The sequence below is a fragment of the Triticum dicoccoides genome, chromosome 2B (assembly GCF_002162155.2).
Source record: "Triticum dicoccoides isolate Atlit2015 ecotype Zavitan chromosome 2B, WEW_v2.0, whole genome shotgun sequence".
Lineage (NCBI taxonomy): Eukaryota > Viridiplantae > Streptophyta > Magnoliopsida > Poales > Poaceae > Triticum > Triticum dicoccoides.
In genome coordinates this window covers 42,746,130-42,761,826 of record NC_041383.1, presented here as the reverse complement: position 1 = coordinate 42,761,826, position 15,697 = coordinate 42,746,130, and the positions used below count along the sequence as shown (strand labels likewise).

Below are 15,697 nucleotides of genomic sequence, written 5' to 3'. Positions count from 1 at the left end.
CGGACAAGGTGTTTCCTTCCTTCGCAATACCCGGCCAGGGCAATGTAGCTATCCCAATAAGATATGAAAGCTGGGCCACACCTGAGCAAGGAACTTATACATAGAAGTAACAGTAAATGTGCAAGATTTGGACCACTGCCATTTCCTTAAACCATCAATCAACAAATTGAAATAGGCTTCATCTGGTGAGTAGACTGATGGAGGTTCAGCTTACTCATCAGCTCGATCAGTTGTGTTGGAAGCTTACTAGATCTGGGAATTCACAGTCAAGTCGATGTACATTGATGTCATCAATTCTAGTGTTATTCCTAGTTCCAAACATGTTTGGAAAGTTAAGGTTCCTCTGAAAATCAAAGTGTTTATGTGATTTGTACATAAACAAGTCATCTTAACGAAAGATAATTTGGTTAAGCGCAACTGGACAGGTTCTACTAGGTGTAGTTTCTGTGATGGGATGAAACTATCAAGCACTTTTTCTTTGTTTGCCCGTTGGCGAGGGTGTTGTGACGCTCGGTGCAAATTGCCTTTAACATTACTCCTTCGAATTCGGTCAGGTCGTTATTTGGAACGTGGCTTGTTGGGATAGAGTCTGAAACAGCTAGACAAATTCGCGTAGGAGCATGTGCGTTGTTATGGGCAATTTGGAACTGCAGATATGATTTGGCTTTTAACAGAACAATAACTATTCAATTTTTGCAGGTTTTATTCCGGGCTACTGCGCTAATCCGTATGTGGTCCTTACTCACTCCGACGGAGGCCAGGGAGCGTTTGGTTACTGGATGTCTCCGATGGGAGATGGTAGCGCTGGATATCTTCAACCGGTTTGGATGGCGGTCATGTAATAGGATAGGCGATTAGTTACCTATCTATCTTATACCAGCCGGTTGTGGCTTTTGGGCCTTTTCTTGCTTATTGTTGCTCTTTGTGAGCCAGCTTTTTATTTTGTCACACACTGCAAGACTTTGTTGAACTACTTTATTTATTTATAAATATGGTTGTATGCATCGCTCTGATACAGAGGCCGGGAGTCCCTCTTTAAAAAAAACTAGAAAGCCGCCGGCTTGCTCGATGGACGGCCCGACGCGACGAAACACACGCACACGCCAACTTCACGAGGCCCGTATCCAAGTACAACTCCTGTTCGGTGATTGCTACGTACTAGTCCGTGTCGGACAGGGACTCCGCTACATCGTGGTTAAACCCAACACCCTCCTCATCTATATATTCGGGTTGGGCGCCGCGTCCACCCGCAGATCAAATCAAAAATCGCAAGGAGCCATCTCGATCGCCCACGTCGTACTAGTTGGACGTGCAGGCGCACCTGGCCCTGCCGTGCAAGACATAGTTTTAAAATAAATAGCATGCTAAGGTTACAGCGGTGGTGCTACAAAGCTATTTAAAATGTTTGTTCATGTGTTTGGACGAAAGACCATTAGCATAGGACATCTTCTAAACGCTATAGCGCGCTATTTAAAAGCATGGTGCAAGACGAGCGACTCCTCCCTTGCTCCGCCCGCGGTGTCCATGGAGCTGCATGCCGGCAACCGCGGGCGCCTCGTCGCTGCGCTCAGAGCCCATCTCTCCGCCTCTGGCCGCCCTCTCCACGGCATCGTCCTTCTCAAGGTTCGTTCTACGCTCGCTCCCCGTTAATCTCTCCCTATCCCATTTGGGTTCCTACGTTAATCTGGTACGTCTACTGCTGTCTCAACTCTCAAGGGCGGCGAGGAGCAGACTCTATACTGCACCGACCGTGTCCCGCTCTTCAGGTGAACGACACACCTTTCCTTTTGCAGTTTCCCGACTTCCCCTTTGTCGTATGTTTCTTGCATCTGCATGCATGGCATGGCAGATTGAATTGATACGCCCATCATTGGTAATGTCTCCAGGCAGGAGAGCTACTTCGCCTATCTCTTCGGTGTGCGAGAGCCAGGGTTCTACGGTGCAGTTGTAAGTTTTCTTTCTTGAGCTCCATGGCACATGCGTATGTGTAGTTTCAATGCTTAATTATTTATGATGTGAATTCTTTGCTTATTTGATGCCATGTTTTTAACTTGTCCTTCTATTGTTCACCAAGGACATTGCATCTGGACAATCTATGTTATTTGCTCCAAGGTTGACACTTGACGACGCAGTTTGGAATGGTGAAAAAGATTTGTCTTTTTTCAAGGTATTTAATATTCTAGAGACCATATTGTGCATGTGCCGCTACACTCCGATTTTCCTAATATTTCATTAAATCTGGACAGGATAGGTACAAGGTCGATTATGTCTTCTATGTTGACGAGCTTGCACAGGTTCTCCTGTCTCAATTTAGTGAGCATGGAGAGCCCCTTCTCTTTCTCTTATACGGAAAGAATACTGACAGCGGAAATTACTCAAAGCCTGCGAGTTTTGAGGTATGTGATGTATAATTAGCCACACTAGCATGAAACAAGTTAAGATGTTTAGTCTTGTAGTTTTGCCAAACACTATCACTGGAAAGCACAATCATTCGTGTTAATATTGCATTGCCATGTTCTTTTGAACCTCAATGCTTAGTTTTATAGTTTTGTCAAATACTGTCACTGGAAAGCGCAATCACTCACATTAATATTGCATTACTATGTTCTTTTGGACCACAACTACATCTTGAAGTAAAATCTACATTTTCTGACATGGTATACATACCTAATAAGTATAAAGAAGTAAATATCTCCCACACCTTTTGTCTTTGTTGTTATGTATTTGGGTTACTAACTTACCATGCATTTTCTTTGTTCATGCCAGGGGATAGAGAAGTTTGACACTGATTTAAGCACGCTTCATCCTATCTTAACTGAATGCCGTGTTATAAAATCTGACATGGAGCTTGCCTTCATTCAATATGCTAATGATGTCAGCTCCAAAGCACATATTGAGGTATAAAGAGTTATCAATGCTAATAGTTTGTTTCCAACTTCACTTCTGGCATTATTTTAGACATCCTATTCGCAGAAATATTCACTATGTCTATCTATCATTTAGGTGTTACTACTTCTAACTCACATACTTACACTTTTTTAGAGTTGAATTAAACACATCTGATTGTTAACTTGCACTTTACACGGTTATGAGGCAGATAAAACCAGGCATGAAGGAATCTCAGTTAGAAAGCATCTTTATTCATCATGCATCTATGCACGAAGGCTGTCGACATTGCTCCTACACATGTATATGTGCTACTGGACAGAACAGGTGAGTTTAAATATTATGTCTAATATGTGAAGCAAGTAATGAGTAGTTACAAATATGGTGAAATTGTTACTAATTCTTTTACTAATCATTTTCGTGTAACATATATGTAGAAGTTGCCACTTGAGCTAACAAACGGATATCCTAATACCATCACCATCCCAGCACCAACAGTATACGATTTATGCATTGTTTCTAGATGAAGCTTAGAGAAAAAATTCTTCAAACTCTTAACACCATGAACTTCTGGTAGTATGAGACAAAGAATGGAGATAGACATCTTAGTATAGAGTTTCTTAGTGTCGGAATGAACTACTCACTTTATGTAATTTCAGTAGGTCTCTCTTTTCAAGTTCACTTATTTATATGCATAACACTGCCTATTTGTTGACTTCCGTGAATAGATGAGTAGCTATGGAAAGTTATGTAGGAACGTTTTCTTAGTTACTTAAAAATAATAGCCCCATGCCTATCGTATATGAGTTTGTTTCGAGTTGGACTATCTTGTGTGCTATATAACTCTACTGCTTATCTTGCAGTTCTACTCTTCAGTATGGACATGCGGGAGCTCCAAATGACCAGGTACACTTTTTTATGATGCTTATGGCCTGCAGCTTAATTGTTGGTGTTATTTTTTACTTGCTCGAGCTTGTAAATCGCACCAGCAACAAAATTCAGATTATGTTGTCGATAGCATGCGCTCAAATATCTTAGGAATGATTAGTTTTCAATGAACTACTTTTTCCTGAAGAAAATATTTGTCAACTATATAGTTGTTGAGTACCATGAGATCTTGAAATTTGGGAGTCTGAGCAACAATTTTTGATCTCGTTGTAGTATGTGTTCAGAATTAATGCATATTGGAACAACGAAAACTGTGATGAAAGGATCATAGGTTAGTTAGTATATCATTGAATTGAATTAATCAAATAGCCTATGGCATTCATGAACTGAATGTCTTATGGTGTCTGCTATCATTCATTAGCGTGTCAGCAATAAATAATCTCTAATTGAAGCATGTGCGTGTGTCAGCATTGGGTGATAGTGTTCACAGTAAGAGTTAGACAATTTTGAACGAAACTTGTACAGTTGGATGGGCTAAGGACCATAATTTAGCCAACTTTAATGTTATGCTGGACCAATTAATCAAGTAAGGGAAAACAATAATACCAAACATACAAAGCAGAGGATGGAAATCAAATGAAGGAATAGCTATGGAGGGTCTTGAAGTATTATTGTGTGTTCATGACTTCTTTAGGGGAGGAGTACGCAGTTTTGCCTTTTCTCTTTGTACATACTTAGATCTAGTATATCTTCAGACGCTGAATGATGGAGACATGGCTCTAATGGACATGGGCGCTGAATACAATTTCTATGGTTCTGACATCACATGTTCATACCCTGTAAGTCGTTTGGAATATTCATATGTCTATTTTCATGCACTTTTTTTTACAAAATCAAAATCAGATTTTGTTACTTATTGTTAAAAGTGTTATGTATACCCTCGGGTCCTTTCCTTTTCACTTCAGTCCAATGACATGTTAGGATTATTTTTATTAAGCAAGTTTTCACTGACATCAGATCATAGCTAATGTATATCTTGCATGGAACTAATTAACCTCGATATAAACTGTCACATTCTTCTGTTTATCACATTTGAATATAGTGTTTGTCTTGTAATGTTATCTGAATGAGTTTATGTGTTTTTAGATAAATGGAAAATTCAAAAGAAACCAGACGATTATATACAATGTAAGTACCCTGGTGGTAAAACTACCAACTTTGCTTCTTCTTTTTTATTGATGCAAGACTGACTGTATTTCACAGGCTGTCCTTAGGGCTCATAATGATGTGATATCACATATGCAGCCTGGAGTAAAATGGATCGATATGCACAAGTAAGAATTCTCTGTCGTCACTTATAGACCATGCAACTTTTAATGATGGTTTTCTTAGTGTTGTCAAATTGGGTTTCTAAGAAATAATTGTGCTTTAATGGAATACAATTTACAATTTGCATACAATCATAAGTGTGCTTGATCTAAAGATTATTCACAGTTGTATCTGTGTTGTTAAATTGGGTTCCTTATAAATACTTGGAAGCAAATTTTCAGATCTTTTGGCCTAATGTGTCAATCTCTTTAACTTTAACCAAATCACATTGTCTCTCCCTCTGTTTGTCTGTCATATTGTCTTCATTTGTTTAAGCGTCATATGAACTTTTTTGCAGGCTGGCAGAGCAAAGAATACTTGAATCTCTAAAGAAAGAAAACATTATCCATGGGTGCGTGTGAGAGATAATTATTTGTGCTTATGGAATTTCAATATGATAATATGTAAAGCTTGATGCTGACTTATCAGTTTTCTATAACCATTTATTTCAGTGATATTGGTGATATGATGAATCAAAGGTTGGGTGCTGTTTTCATGCCTCATGGTCTTGGGCACTTACTTGGAATTGACACCCACGATCCTGGAGGCTACCCCGAGGTTAGATTTTGACTATGTCAATATCCATGCTTTTACTTTAATCATGTCATACTTACCTCTGTTCAACTTAGACTAATGCTTGTTTCTCGGCCATAGGGCTTAGAGAGGCCAGAGGAGCCAGGATTGAGATCCTTGCGGACAATAAGAGAACTTAAAGAAGGCATGGTAAGTAATACCTTTATCATTAATTTATTAACATTTAGTAGCACACAATGCTCTTTCTATTTCATGCACACTTGTTTGAGAAGTTACTAGGATGCCATGTTACTCCGTAAATTCACGAGCTCTTGTGTTAGTATATTCTCTTTTGCATAGACTAATGAAATTTCTTTTTCCCCATTTGGGTATTAAAACATTTTAATTATTTTTCTCACTTATACGAAATCTCGTGGATATGATTTTAATTGTACATAATCATGTATAGTTAAATTGTTTGTTCTCAGTTCGTGTGTTCTGCTGTCTATGGAATTCACACTTCTGAAAGTTATTCCCTTTTGTGTTCTTGTCAATTATTCATAGGCGAACTACTTTTGTGAAAGCATTGGGCATAAAGACCCTTAGATCTATTCGGCTTGCCATCTTTCTACTTGTCATATAATAAACTTAATGGACCCACACTTGCATGTGTGCACGAGACCCTCTCTACTTTGATGGTCTTCGACTTAATAGAAGTTTCCTAACCTAATCTCAAACGTTGTAATGTACATATCCTCCTATTTTTTTGGTATATTTATGTCACTAAAAAGTGGAGCGAACGAAAGGAAAGAAAACATAGTTGTGTAATGAAACAATAGAAGGACATACTTTGTGCCCCCGTGTTTAGAAGCGTGGGTGGGAATAATAACAACACATTTGAGCTCCTGTGGTCTGTATTGCAGGTTATTACGGTCGAGCCAGGCTGTTATTTCATTGGCGCTTTGCTGAGGCATGCCAAGGATGACCCGAGTTCCTCAAAGTTCTTCAACTGGGAAAAGATAGAAATGTACAAAAGCTTTGGCGGTATTCGCATTGAAAGTAATCTGGTATGTCTTGGTTGCTCTTTTCTGATACATGACAATACAACTTAAAAAATGCATTACACAATAACGCTTTATATTTTACTGTTAGTGCACTCCTACTTGTAATGGCTAACTTGTAGTACTTAGAAAATGATGCAAATACATTATATTATATCTGTTTCAAGTCGTTGATGTCAAAAAAAAAACTGTTTCAAGTCGTTACCCGCATCAGCTCTCTTTGTTTTTCCTCCTTATTATATTTAATACTTTTGGCTATGTGCATCCTCAATGTCTCAAATTTGGTCTTGATATTGTGTCATTGTAGAGGCGGGGTGTAATTGGTCATGTTGATTGATGGTTTCCAAGTAAATCAAACTGTACTGCAAACAACCCCTATTCTAATGCAGATATGTTAACTGCTAGTTCTCTTTCTCGAGTAAAAGTTACAGGAGCTAAACTCAACTTCACATCTATTTTATGCTCAGAGTGAAACAGAAGGATTTTCTAGAAGTAAAGTTAGTATAGATTCCACATTATCGATTTCCATGTAAATGAATTGTACCGCAAACACCCAACTCTAATGCAGATGTTCTCTTTATCAAAAGTTACATGAGCCAAGCTCAACATTAATTTCTGTAGCATCAACATTGCATTTACCTTTACCTGTTGTTCTTCATTTCCACACTAATAACGCAGTGTATGTTTGCAGTATGTGGCGGCGCAAGGATGCAAGAACCTGACAAACTGCCCCCGAGAGACCTGGGAAATCGAAGCGGTAATGGCTGGTGCCCCATGGCCTTCACGCGGTGACTGTTCCAGTGCGACTACAACAGAGAATGGCCTTCCCAAGGCCTAAGCACTTCAATTTGCCATGCCCTTGAGAGAAAAAAAACATAACAGTGACAATTTTATGAAATATAGGGTGCTTTGATAAACAACAAGCCTCTCACAAGCTGTTGGTTTGGTTTAAGTTTGATTATAAGTGGCATCTCATATGTTCACTTATAGATCCAGTGATGTTAGTCACTTGTTGTGTCTCCTCTATGTGGACTAGAGGGTTCAAGGTCCTTGCAGTTAGTTGAACCATCTCTGTTCTGAACCAACAACTCTATTGGCATGAAAATCAAGTGAATGATCATGCAACAATTTGTTTTGTATCATCATAAATATAAGGTTCAAGGTCCTTGTGGTTAATTAATCTTATGATAATTTTTATTCGACTGACAAAAAAAGATACTCCCTCTGTCCCAAAATATAAGAATGTTCTCAACATTACACTAGTGTTAAAAACGTTCTTATATTATGAGATGGAGGGAGTAGTTTTTATGTGGGGTTTGTTGCACAAAGTTTAGAACTTATGAATCTTGATGGAATTTTTACTAGAATAATTCTCAAAGTCATACATGTTCTAAAGGTTTAGTCACTTTTCCCATGTAAATGTCATATATTCGACCTCTTCGAGATAATTTTGCACAAGCCTTAACCAATGTTGTTGGCCCCTCTCCAATCAACTAGCATCTATTTTTGTTTTGCTATGTGATTAGATTAGGAAAGTAACTGATTTGTGTTATAGGTTAGAAGTTGTAGAAGTTCAGCCTCATAGGCGGGCGGGCGTTCCTGCGCACGTGCGTGTTTATAGAAAAATAGTTATAAAAAATAGGCACGCCCCCAACCCTTCAACCCTAGTTGCCCAGAAGAGATCTAGCGAGAGGAGGGAGCAGGCGTCTCGTTACAGGAGTTCCCTCACCTCCGCTGGCTGCTCCGACAGTGATGGTGGAGGGGGGCCATGGGGCTTGTCCTGACTCCTGAGTGTGTTCGGTTGTCTAGGTGTCGTGGGTGGGTGCTTTGGATTTGTCATATTGGCATAAAGTTACTGGTCCTATTCTTCCTACTCTTTGCAATGGTAGTGCTGCATGCAGGAAGTGTTAAATAATTAAGCAATGCCCCATTAAGCTTAGTACAGAAAAAGGTAGATAAACCATGATAACCGTAATGGACATGATAACAGAATCATCAAGTAGCAAAGCGATGAAACTAATCATCACTCGGGTACATAAAAGGACAAACATCATACACATATCGATTGTTACTAGTAGTGGACCTAACGCAATTTCTAACAGAAGTGGGAATAACACGTACAGTGCGGTGGAATAAGAGCCAGGTTCATCAGTCACCATCTCAATGAGGAGGTTATCGAGGTTACGGAAGTAATCATCGTTGGGGTAGGTTTCATGCACATCCACGATGAAGAAAGATCTAGTAGTCGCACGAGAGCGCTCCCCAAAATCCTTAAAGCCCCTCATGGGGTGGGAGGTTTTATTCTGCTAGATGGCCCCGAAAGCCTATTGTTCCACTTCGCGGTGCACACCTTGAAGCGGAGTGGGAAAGATGTAGGCAGTGCAAAGATCTAGAACAGGGAGGCAAATGCATAGGAGATGAAGTGACATGCATCTATCTATGGAGGATGAGAGACCTCTAATAGGCCCTGGGAAGAGAAACTGAAACACGAGGAGACAAAAGGGAATAGTCTACAACTATTAGGTATTATTTTCCACTAGTACAAAAACGTTTCAAGGAGACAGTGAGGAACAGTCCACCACGAGGATACATGGCATGGCATGTCGAGGCAAGCAAGCCTACCTTATACGTTGGTCTGACACACCCTCCACAACCAGGGTGGGACTAAACTTTACACACTCACTTGTCATGCATGAATGGGCCATATGAGCCTTTGGGATTTTTCCTTGGTAATTATTTAAAAATATGTAATAAATGGGCTCAACCCAATAATTCCAATAACCAGTAGCATCAATAGCTATCAGAGGGGGTTCTCCTATTCAGCGTCTAGGTCGCGTGCCAGTGGGAACGCACGCACCCCCCCACCCCTGCTCCCCCGTGCGAGCAAGTGGGTCTGCCCATATTTACTCCCCGGATTTTTCTTTTTTTTTCCTTCTTCTTCTTCTTTTCCTTTCTCTTCTAATTTTTGTTTTTTATTATCTTTTTTATTTTTTATTTTTCGGTTTTTCCAAAGTTGTGAGTATTTTACTAAAATATTGAAAAAAAATCAAATCGATGAACATTTTCTTAAAATCAATTTTTGGTCATTGAATTAAAAAAATTCATCATATTTTAAACATGTTCATGAAACTTCTAAAATAAGTTGAAAAAATTTCAAAAAAAACAATTTTTTTCATCAAACTCAAAAAATGTTCATCGGATTCTCAAAATGTTCTCAAATTTAAATATCGTACATCAACGCGCAATTTTTTGAAACCACGGACATTTTTTGAATCAATGAACGGTTTTTGTGAAATTCATGAATATTTTTGAATTCACGAACATTTTTTCAAATACGCAGCCATTTTTTTCTAAATCATGAACATTTTTTAAATAAGGAACATCTTATGATTTATGGAAAAAATCGAAAATCCACTTTTTAAAATAATTAGGAACTTTTTTTCAATTCGGAATAATTGTAAAGAAGAAAAAATAAAAAAACTGGGGCGTCCAGCCCCGCTCATGGGTCGGCCCAATAGGGGCGCGCGGGAGGAGAGAGGGTGCGCGCTGGCATGTTCGCCAACTCCTCACGCGCCAAATAGTAGCTCCCCAACAGAGGAAGGAGTAATTTCCCCTCGTACGTTTTTGCAACAGTATAAAGTCACTTATGCTCGAGACCAACATATGTACCTATGGGCCGTTTGGGCAGCTACACCAAACTCCCTTTCACTCTCGAGTGAAGAAAAATGGCATCCAGTATTGCTGGCTTCTTTCGCTGACGTCAACAAGTTAGCAGAGAAGCTTGGCTTCAAAACAAAACAAAACAAAAAATTCAGGTCGCTACGAGTACGTACGCCACATCGCCCAAAACAGAGCAAAGCCCTCCCATTGCCTATACCTTCTCTCTTTCGAAGTTGCTCCCTTAGCAAGGAGGGACCTCCTGTCCTGAATACCCTGTTTTAACTTTTCAGGAATACAAAAAAAAAAGGGCAACCTGGTGCATGTAGCTCCCGCTTGCGCAGGGTCCAGGGAAGGGTCCGACCACTTTGGGTCTATAGTACGCAGCCTTTCCTTACATTTCTGTAAGAGGCTGTTTCCAGGACTTGAACCCATGACCTCCACAAAATCTTCATATGCATGCTGGAAGCTCTCCTCTAAGCCATAGCTCTATACATCGACTTGGCAGTGTAAATTTTGTTAGCAGTGATCAGCGAGAAAGATATTTCCCAGCATTGCCCCCAAAAGATCTTCCGAACTGCTCCTCTACATACTCCCTCCGTCCGAAAATACTTGAACCAATTCCATTTTGATGACAAGTAATTCCGGACGGAGGGAGTAGCATTCAACAACTAAACAATCTTGGCTTTGGGCTGCCTGGGACAGGGCCTGGCAAGGCAAGCATAATTTCCAGGTTATCTTCTGAATGCAACTTCTGAAATGCCAAGGTGCAAGAAATGCTTCAGGTTATGCCCTTCACTAAATCCAGCCAGCAATGCTATTCACTGCTAATTACATGCTCCATCAAATAGTGGACATCGTAACCTAAAGTGCTGGGATAAGTGTGCTAATTCACCCACTCCTGATTCCTGAACCTTTCTCTAACTGCATTTGTAAAAAAAAAATTGTTGCCCATTAGCTTACAATGCCACCATGGTAGTCATTGCCAAGCAAATAATATTACCAAAATAAGAGATCTTACAAAACGTTCTTGTAAACATCACAATATCACAAAAAATTGGCTAAATATAGTGCTATGCAAGGGAGGTGGCGGCAGAAGGCCATGGTCGCAGGGGAGGCAATTAAAAAGAAGAGAGAAAGGGCAAGGAAATGGCGACTTCCCAAATACCCTACCTGATAACAAGATGTGCCCGACAAGAACATTAGTTCGAATCAAATATGAGAGTCAACAGTAGATACTACACAGCACAAATGCAAGCAATGGCGATTTGACTAGTTCCACACAGATTACTGAAATAACGGCAGCAGCAGTTATCGGAAGCGGATACAAATTCATTCTGACTACATGGAGGGCCAATTTCTACACGGACCACAGCCCACAGCATGGAAGATGGAAGAACCTGCAATAGTAAGACGACATCGCCACAGCTCAGCTACCGGAACATAACTCTAGATACCTGCAGGAAAAATAAGTTAATCAGCCAAACTAAACTGTATTATCCATTCAATGCACGCCATTCCAAGAAACGGTAAGTGGAAATCATTGCCATTGTTCAACTTGAAAATAGAGTCTTTTCATACCATTAGACAGAGACAACATTTCAAACAGAGTAGAGATAGAACAACACGAGAATGGATTATTTTTATTGGAACATTTCTATTCTTGACGTGTTTTAGCAATCAACTACTACGGACACTTATTGCAGCTAGTGTTGGCTGGACACTTATTGCAACTACTACGATATAATATGGATCTAGTGATTATCTTGGCTTCCCTCCTATGACATCGATGCATAGAACGCCAAAAATTCTCAACAACCATATATCTATGAACTCCATAACATGTTGCAAGTATATTTATGATTAAAATTACGGCACTGCATTCAAAGAATTACTAAAGCAGTCAAAGAGATCAATGTTGCAGCTATGCACATAATATTACCAAATAGTACTACGATATACACATATGAATATAAGAAAGAAACAAAGATTTAATGGATGATTGAACCACCAGGATAACACTAATAAGGATATAAAAGGCACTAATTCCAGCATCCTATTGTCCCATTATCAAAAAGCAAATGTGTTTAGTTATGCATGACATTACCTGCAACACAGAAACTCTCAGATGGATGAAAGATACAGAGATCCCTCCTTTCATAAATCTTCTTAAACCTCAGAGGATTGAGATAGACCACGAAGATACCGATCCTAGATGCCCCAACCACGAACGCATTGCTGTCCTCGGCAAATCCCAGCAAAGACAGTGGACCTCTGTTGTGCTCAGCATTCAGTGAAAGAAGCTTGCCCAGTTGAATAGTTATCCCCGGCACCCATATAGCGACACCATTGCAATCAGCCCCCCTCTTCCATAATTTGGCATAGAAGTCATTCACAAGGATCAAGCCAAGCCCACCATCCTGCGCTGGCATCGTCATGAAGGAGCTGGATTTGTCATGGTCATACAGATCTAGTGGCATCTCTATCACAGCTAGGCTCCGGCTACCCATATCGAACTCGACGATGGTGTCGCCGTTGCCACGAAGCAGCCAGTAGATGGAGCTCCCAACCAAGGTACTAGGGAGGTACATGTATAGCTCAGACGCCGTATACAGAGGCTCCATTGCGGCAGGTTGAAACTCTGCTGAAATCACATCGCCCCATGCGCCTGTCTGCGATGAGTAGACGCAGACCGAGAAGGATCGCTCATGTGTTCTGCCAGAGGCCAGCAGCACCACCTTGAATGGGCTGGAATTGCAGCTGCCGTGCAGGCGGCCTTCCGCGGCGGCGGTGGCGGCGCCGGCGCAGAGTACTAACCCGTTGTGGAGCATCACCTGCCGCCCCTTGAAGGCCGGGGGGAGGTCCACAGGGCGCTTGTCTCCGGTCACCGGATCCCACACCAGGAGCTGGCTGACACGCCGGTTGAGGACGAGGGCGAGGCCGTGGCGGCAGTCGAGGACGAGGGGGAAGGCGAGGGGGGCGAGCGGCACGGGGAAGCGCGCGGCGGGTACCCTGTCGGGCGGGTCGAGGGAGGGCGTGAAGAAGGGGTGGCTCATGTCAACCTCGCCGGGGAAGACGCCGAGGAGGGGGAGGCTCCCGTGGCGGGCGCGGAAGAGGCGGAGGAAGCGGCGGCGCTTGACGAGGCCGCGCCAGCGCTTGCTGACGAGGGAGGCGCGGAGGAGGGAGGACGGCTGCGGGGGGAGGCGGAGTAGGATCTCCTCGAGGAGGTCTTCGTCCTCGAGCGGAGGCGCCGGCACCGGCGACGGCGACGGCGGGGTGGGGCGGCGGCAGGCCATGGAGATGGAGATGGAGGAGGGTTTCTTTTTTTTGAGATGGAGGAGGGTTTCTCTGTTCCAGAATATTCCACTCGATTCCGCTCGCTCTCACTTCACTGTAGAGAGCTACTACTAAAAAATGCCGCAAGTTTGGGCCAGATGGGCCAGGCCCATGTACCTCACTGTGTGGTGCGTGCCTTTTTTAAACCGTGCACTTATGCCTAGTTTTAGCATCACCCGTTCAAGATAATTCCACTCAATTCTATCATATGCTTTCATCATATCAAGTTTCAAAGCATAGAATCTGTTACTCTTTACCTTCCTCGTTTTCATGTAGTGGAGACATTCATAAGCAGAGATGAAATTATCCGTGATAAGACGTCCCGGTACGAATGCTGATTGTTCCTCAGAGTTGATATCGGGGAGAATGAGCTTAAGCCGATTAGCTAGAACCTTTGACGCAATCTTGAAGATCACATTGTAGAGGCTTATCGGTCTAAATTGTCCTAAATTTTTTGGACTTGCAATCTTGGGGATTAAAACAATGAACGTTTTGTTTATCTCCTCCGGGAAATCCTCTCCCTTTAGAACACTAGCATCATATCAGTCACCTCATCGCCGCACAACTCCTAGTGCCTCTGAAAGAAGTGTGCAGGAAAGCCATCGGGCCCTGGAGCCTTGGTAGGAAACATTTGGAACAAAGCCGCTTTCACCTCGGCGTTGGTATATTGAGCGTTAAGCATGTCATTCATGGCAGCATCCACCCTAGGTGGTATATGAGATAGTACTTCATCAATGTAGATCGTGTTTTCAGAAGCATACAGATTGATGTAGAAACTTGTTGTCATGCTTGGCATCTCTTGATCATCCACACAGACCGTGCCATCTGCACGTTGCAATTCACAGATACGGTTCCTTGCTTTGCGAGCACTGGCCTTCCGATGGAAAAATTTGGTATTGTTGTCTCCCTCCGCCAACCACTGAATGCGAGCCCGTTGACGCCACATGATCTCCTCACATAAACAAAGCTCGGACATGCGGGCTTCTACACGTTCCTCTTCCGGCGATGGACCCCCATGGTCGGGAAGAGCTCGTAGTTCTGCAAGCTTCGTTCGAAGCGACCGCTGCTCGGTTCTGATAGCACCAAAGGTGGTTCGGCCCCACTTGCGCAGCGTACCGGCCACAAAAGCAAGTTTGTCGGACAGAGCCGCAACAGTATTGGCCTTTCCAGAAGTGTTCCAAGCTTCAGCTACCACATCCCCAAAACTTGGATCACGCTCCCACATGCATTCATACGGAAACTGCTTCTGCTTTGCTCTCACACTCGAGTCCACAAAATCCGTTTGTAATAAGATAGGGAAGTGGTCAGATTTAGCCGTTGTTAGGTGTTCCACCGAGGCAAACGGAAAGAGGGCCGGCCATTCAGCCGTACCCAGAGCTCTGTCCAACCTTACCCTGCAAAAATAACCTCCTGACACTTTCTTCTCCCAAGTCCAATCCAAACCACGGTAATCCAAATCAGCCAGTCCACAAATATCCACAGCCTCTCTGAAAGCGTCAATCTGTGCACTGTCACGCTCATTTGGGCCAAATTGTTCCTCAGGCCGCAAAATTTCATTGAAGTCCCCAATGCACATCCATGGAAGCGTGCTCTCTCCTCTCAACCTTGTCATTGTGTTCCAGGTTTTGTATCGGAGAGATCTTGTTGCTTCTCCGTAAAAGCATGAAAGACGCCACTGTTCCCTTCCTGGTTCAAGCACCCATGTGTCCACATGATACTCCGAAAAATTCTTTATTTCAACATCCACCGAGTTTTTCCAGAAGATACAGATACCTCCACTGCGACCATGACTACCAACAGCAAAACTGAAATAAAAACCTAAAGAAAAACGAAGACCTTCCACACGATTTTTTTGTAACTGAGTTTCAACTAAGCAAAGAATAGACGGCGAACTAAGCTCCACCAGGTCGCGGAGTTCACGAACTGTCGCAGGATCGCCTATCCCGTGACAGTTCCAGCTTAAAAGTTTCATTGGGCTTGACGGTGCT

The 15,697-nt window shown here is 42.2% G+C and overlaps 2 protein-coding genes across 2 annotated transcripts; one reads left to right on the top strand and one right to left on the bottom strand.

The window, feature by feature from the left end:
• Nucleotides 1–1,503: 1,503 nt before the first annotated feature.
• On the top strand, nt 1,504–7,554 carry LOC119367027 (xaa-Pro dipeptidase-like). The gene is made up of 16 exons (XM_037632662.1): nt 1,504–1,623; nt 1,717–1,766; nt 1,887–1,947; nt 2,075–2,167; nt 2,247–2,396; nt 2,767–2,897; nt 3,085–3,213; nt 3,750–3,792; nt 4,530–4,613; nt 4,921–4,962; nt 5,038–5,108; nt 5,441–5,494; nt 5,595–5,700; nt 5,797–5,865; nt 6,579–6,722; nt 7,408–7,554. Exons 1-16 carry the CDS (start codon nt 1,525–1,527, stop codon nt 7,552–7,554), a joined length of 1,473 nt encoding a protein of 490 aa, XP_037488559.1. The 5' UTR covers nt 1,504–1,524.
• A 4,012-nt stretch (nt 7,555–11,566) lies between these two features.
• Nucleotides 11,567–15,321, bottom strand: LOC119360381. Its single transcript, XM_037626041.1, has 3 exons — nt 14,362–15,321; nt 12,481–13,588; nt 11,567–11,830 (listed from the first exon to the last, which is right to left on the bottom strand). The coding sequence occupies exons 1-3, from the start codon at nt 15,319–15,321 to the stop codon at nt 11,823–11,825; spliced, it is 2,076 nt and encodes a 691-aa protein (XP_037481938.1). The 3' UTR covers nt 11,567–11,822.
• Nucleotides 15,322–15,697: the final 376 nt, after the last annotated feature.

Bases quoted from the DNA above. Each gene is read 5' to 3' on its own strand.
- LOC119360381 (XM_037626041.1), bottom strand. From the start codon at position 15,321: ATGACAAGGTTGAGAGGAGAGAGCACGCTTCCATGGATGTGCATTGGG. The intron at 13,589-14,361 runs GTGAAAGCGGCT...CTCCTCGAGGAG, and splicing joins CTCAATATACCAACGCCGAG to ATCCTACTCCGCCTCCCCCC.
- LOC119367027 (XM_037632662.1), top strand. From the start codon at position 1,525: ATGGAGCTGCATGCCGGCAACCGCGGGCGCCTCGTCGCTGCGCTCAGA. The intron at 2,898-3,084 runs GGTATAAAGAGT...TGCACTTTACAC, and splicing joins AGCTCCAAAGCACATATTGA to GGTTATGAGGCAGATAAAAC. The intron at 6,723-7,407 runs GTATGTCTTGGT...GTATGTTTGCAG, and splicing joins TTCGCATTGAAAGTAATCTG to TATGTGGCGGCGCAAGGATG.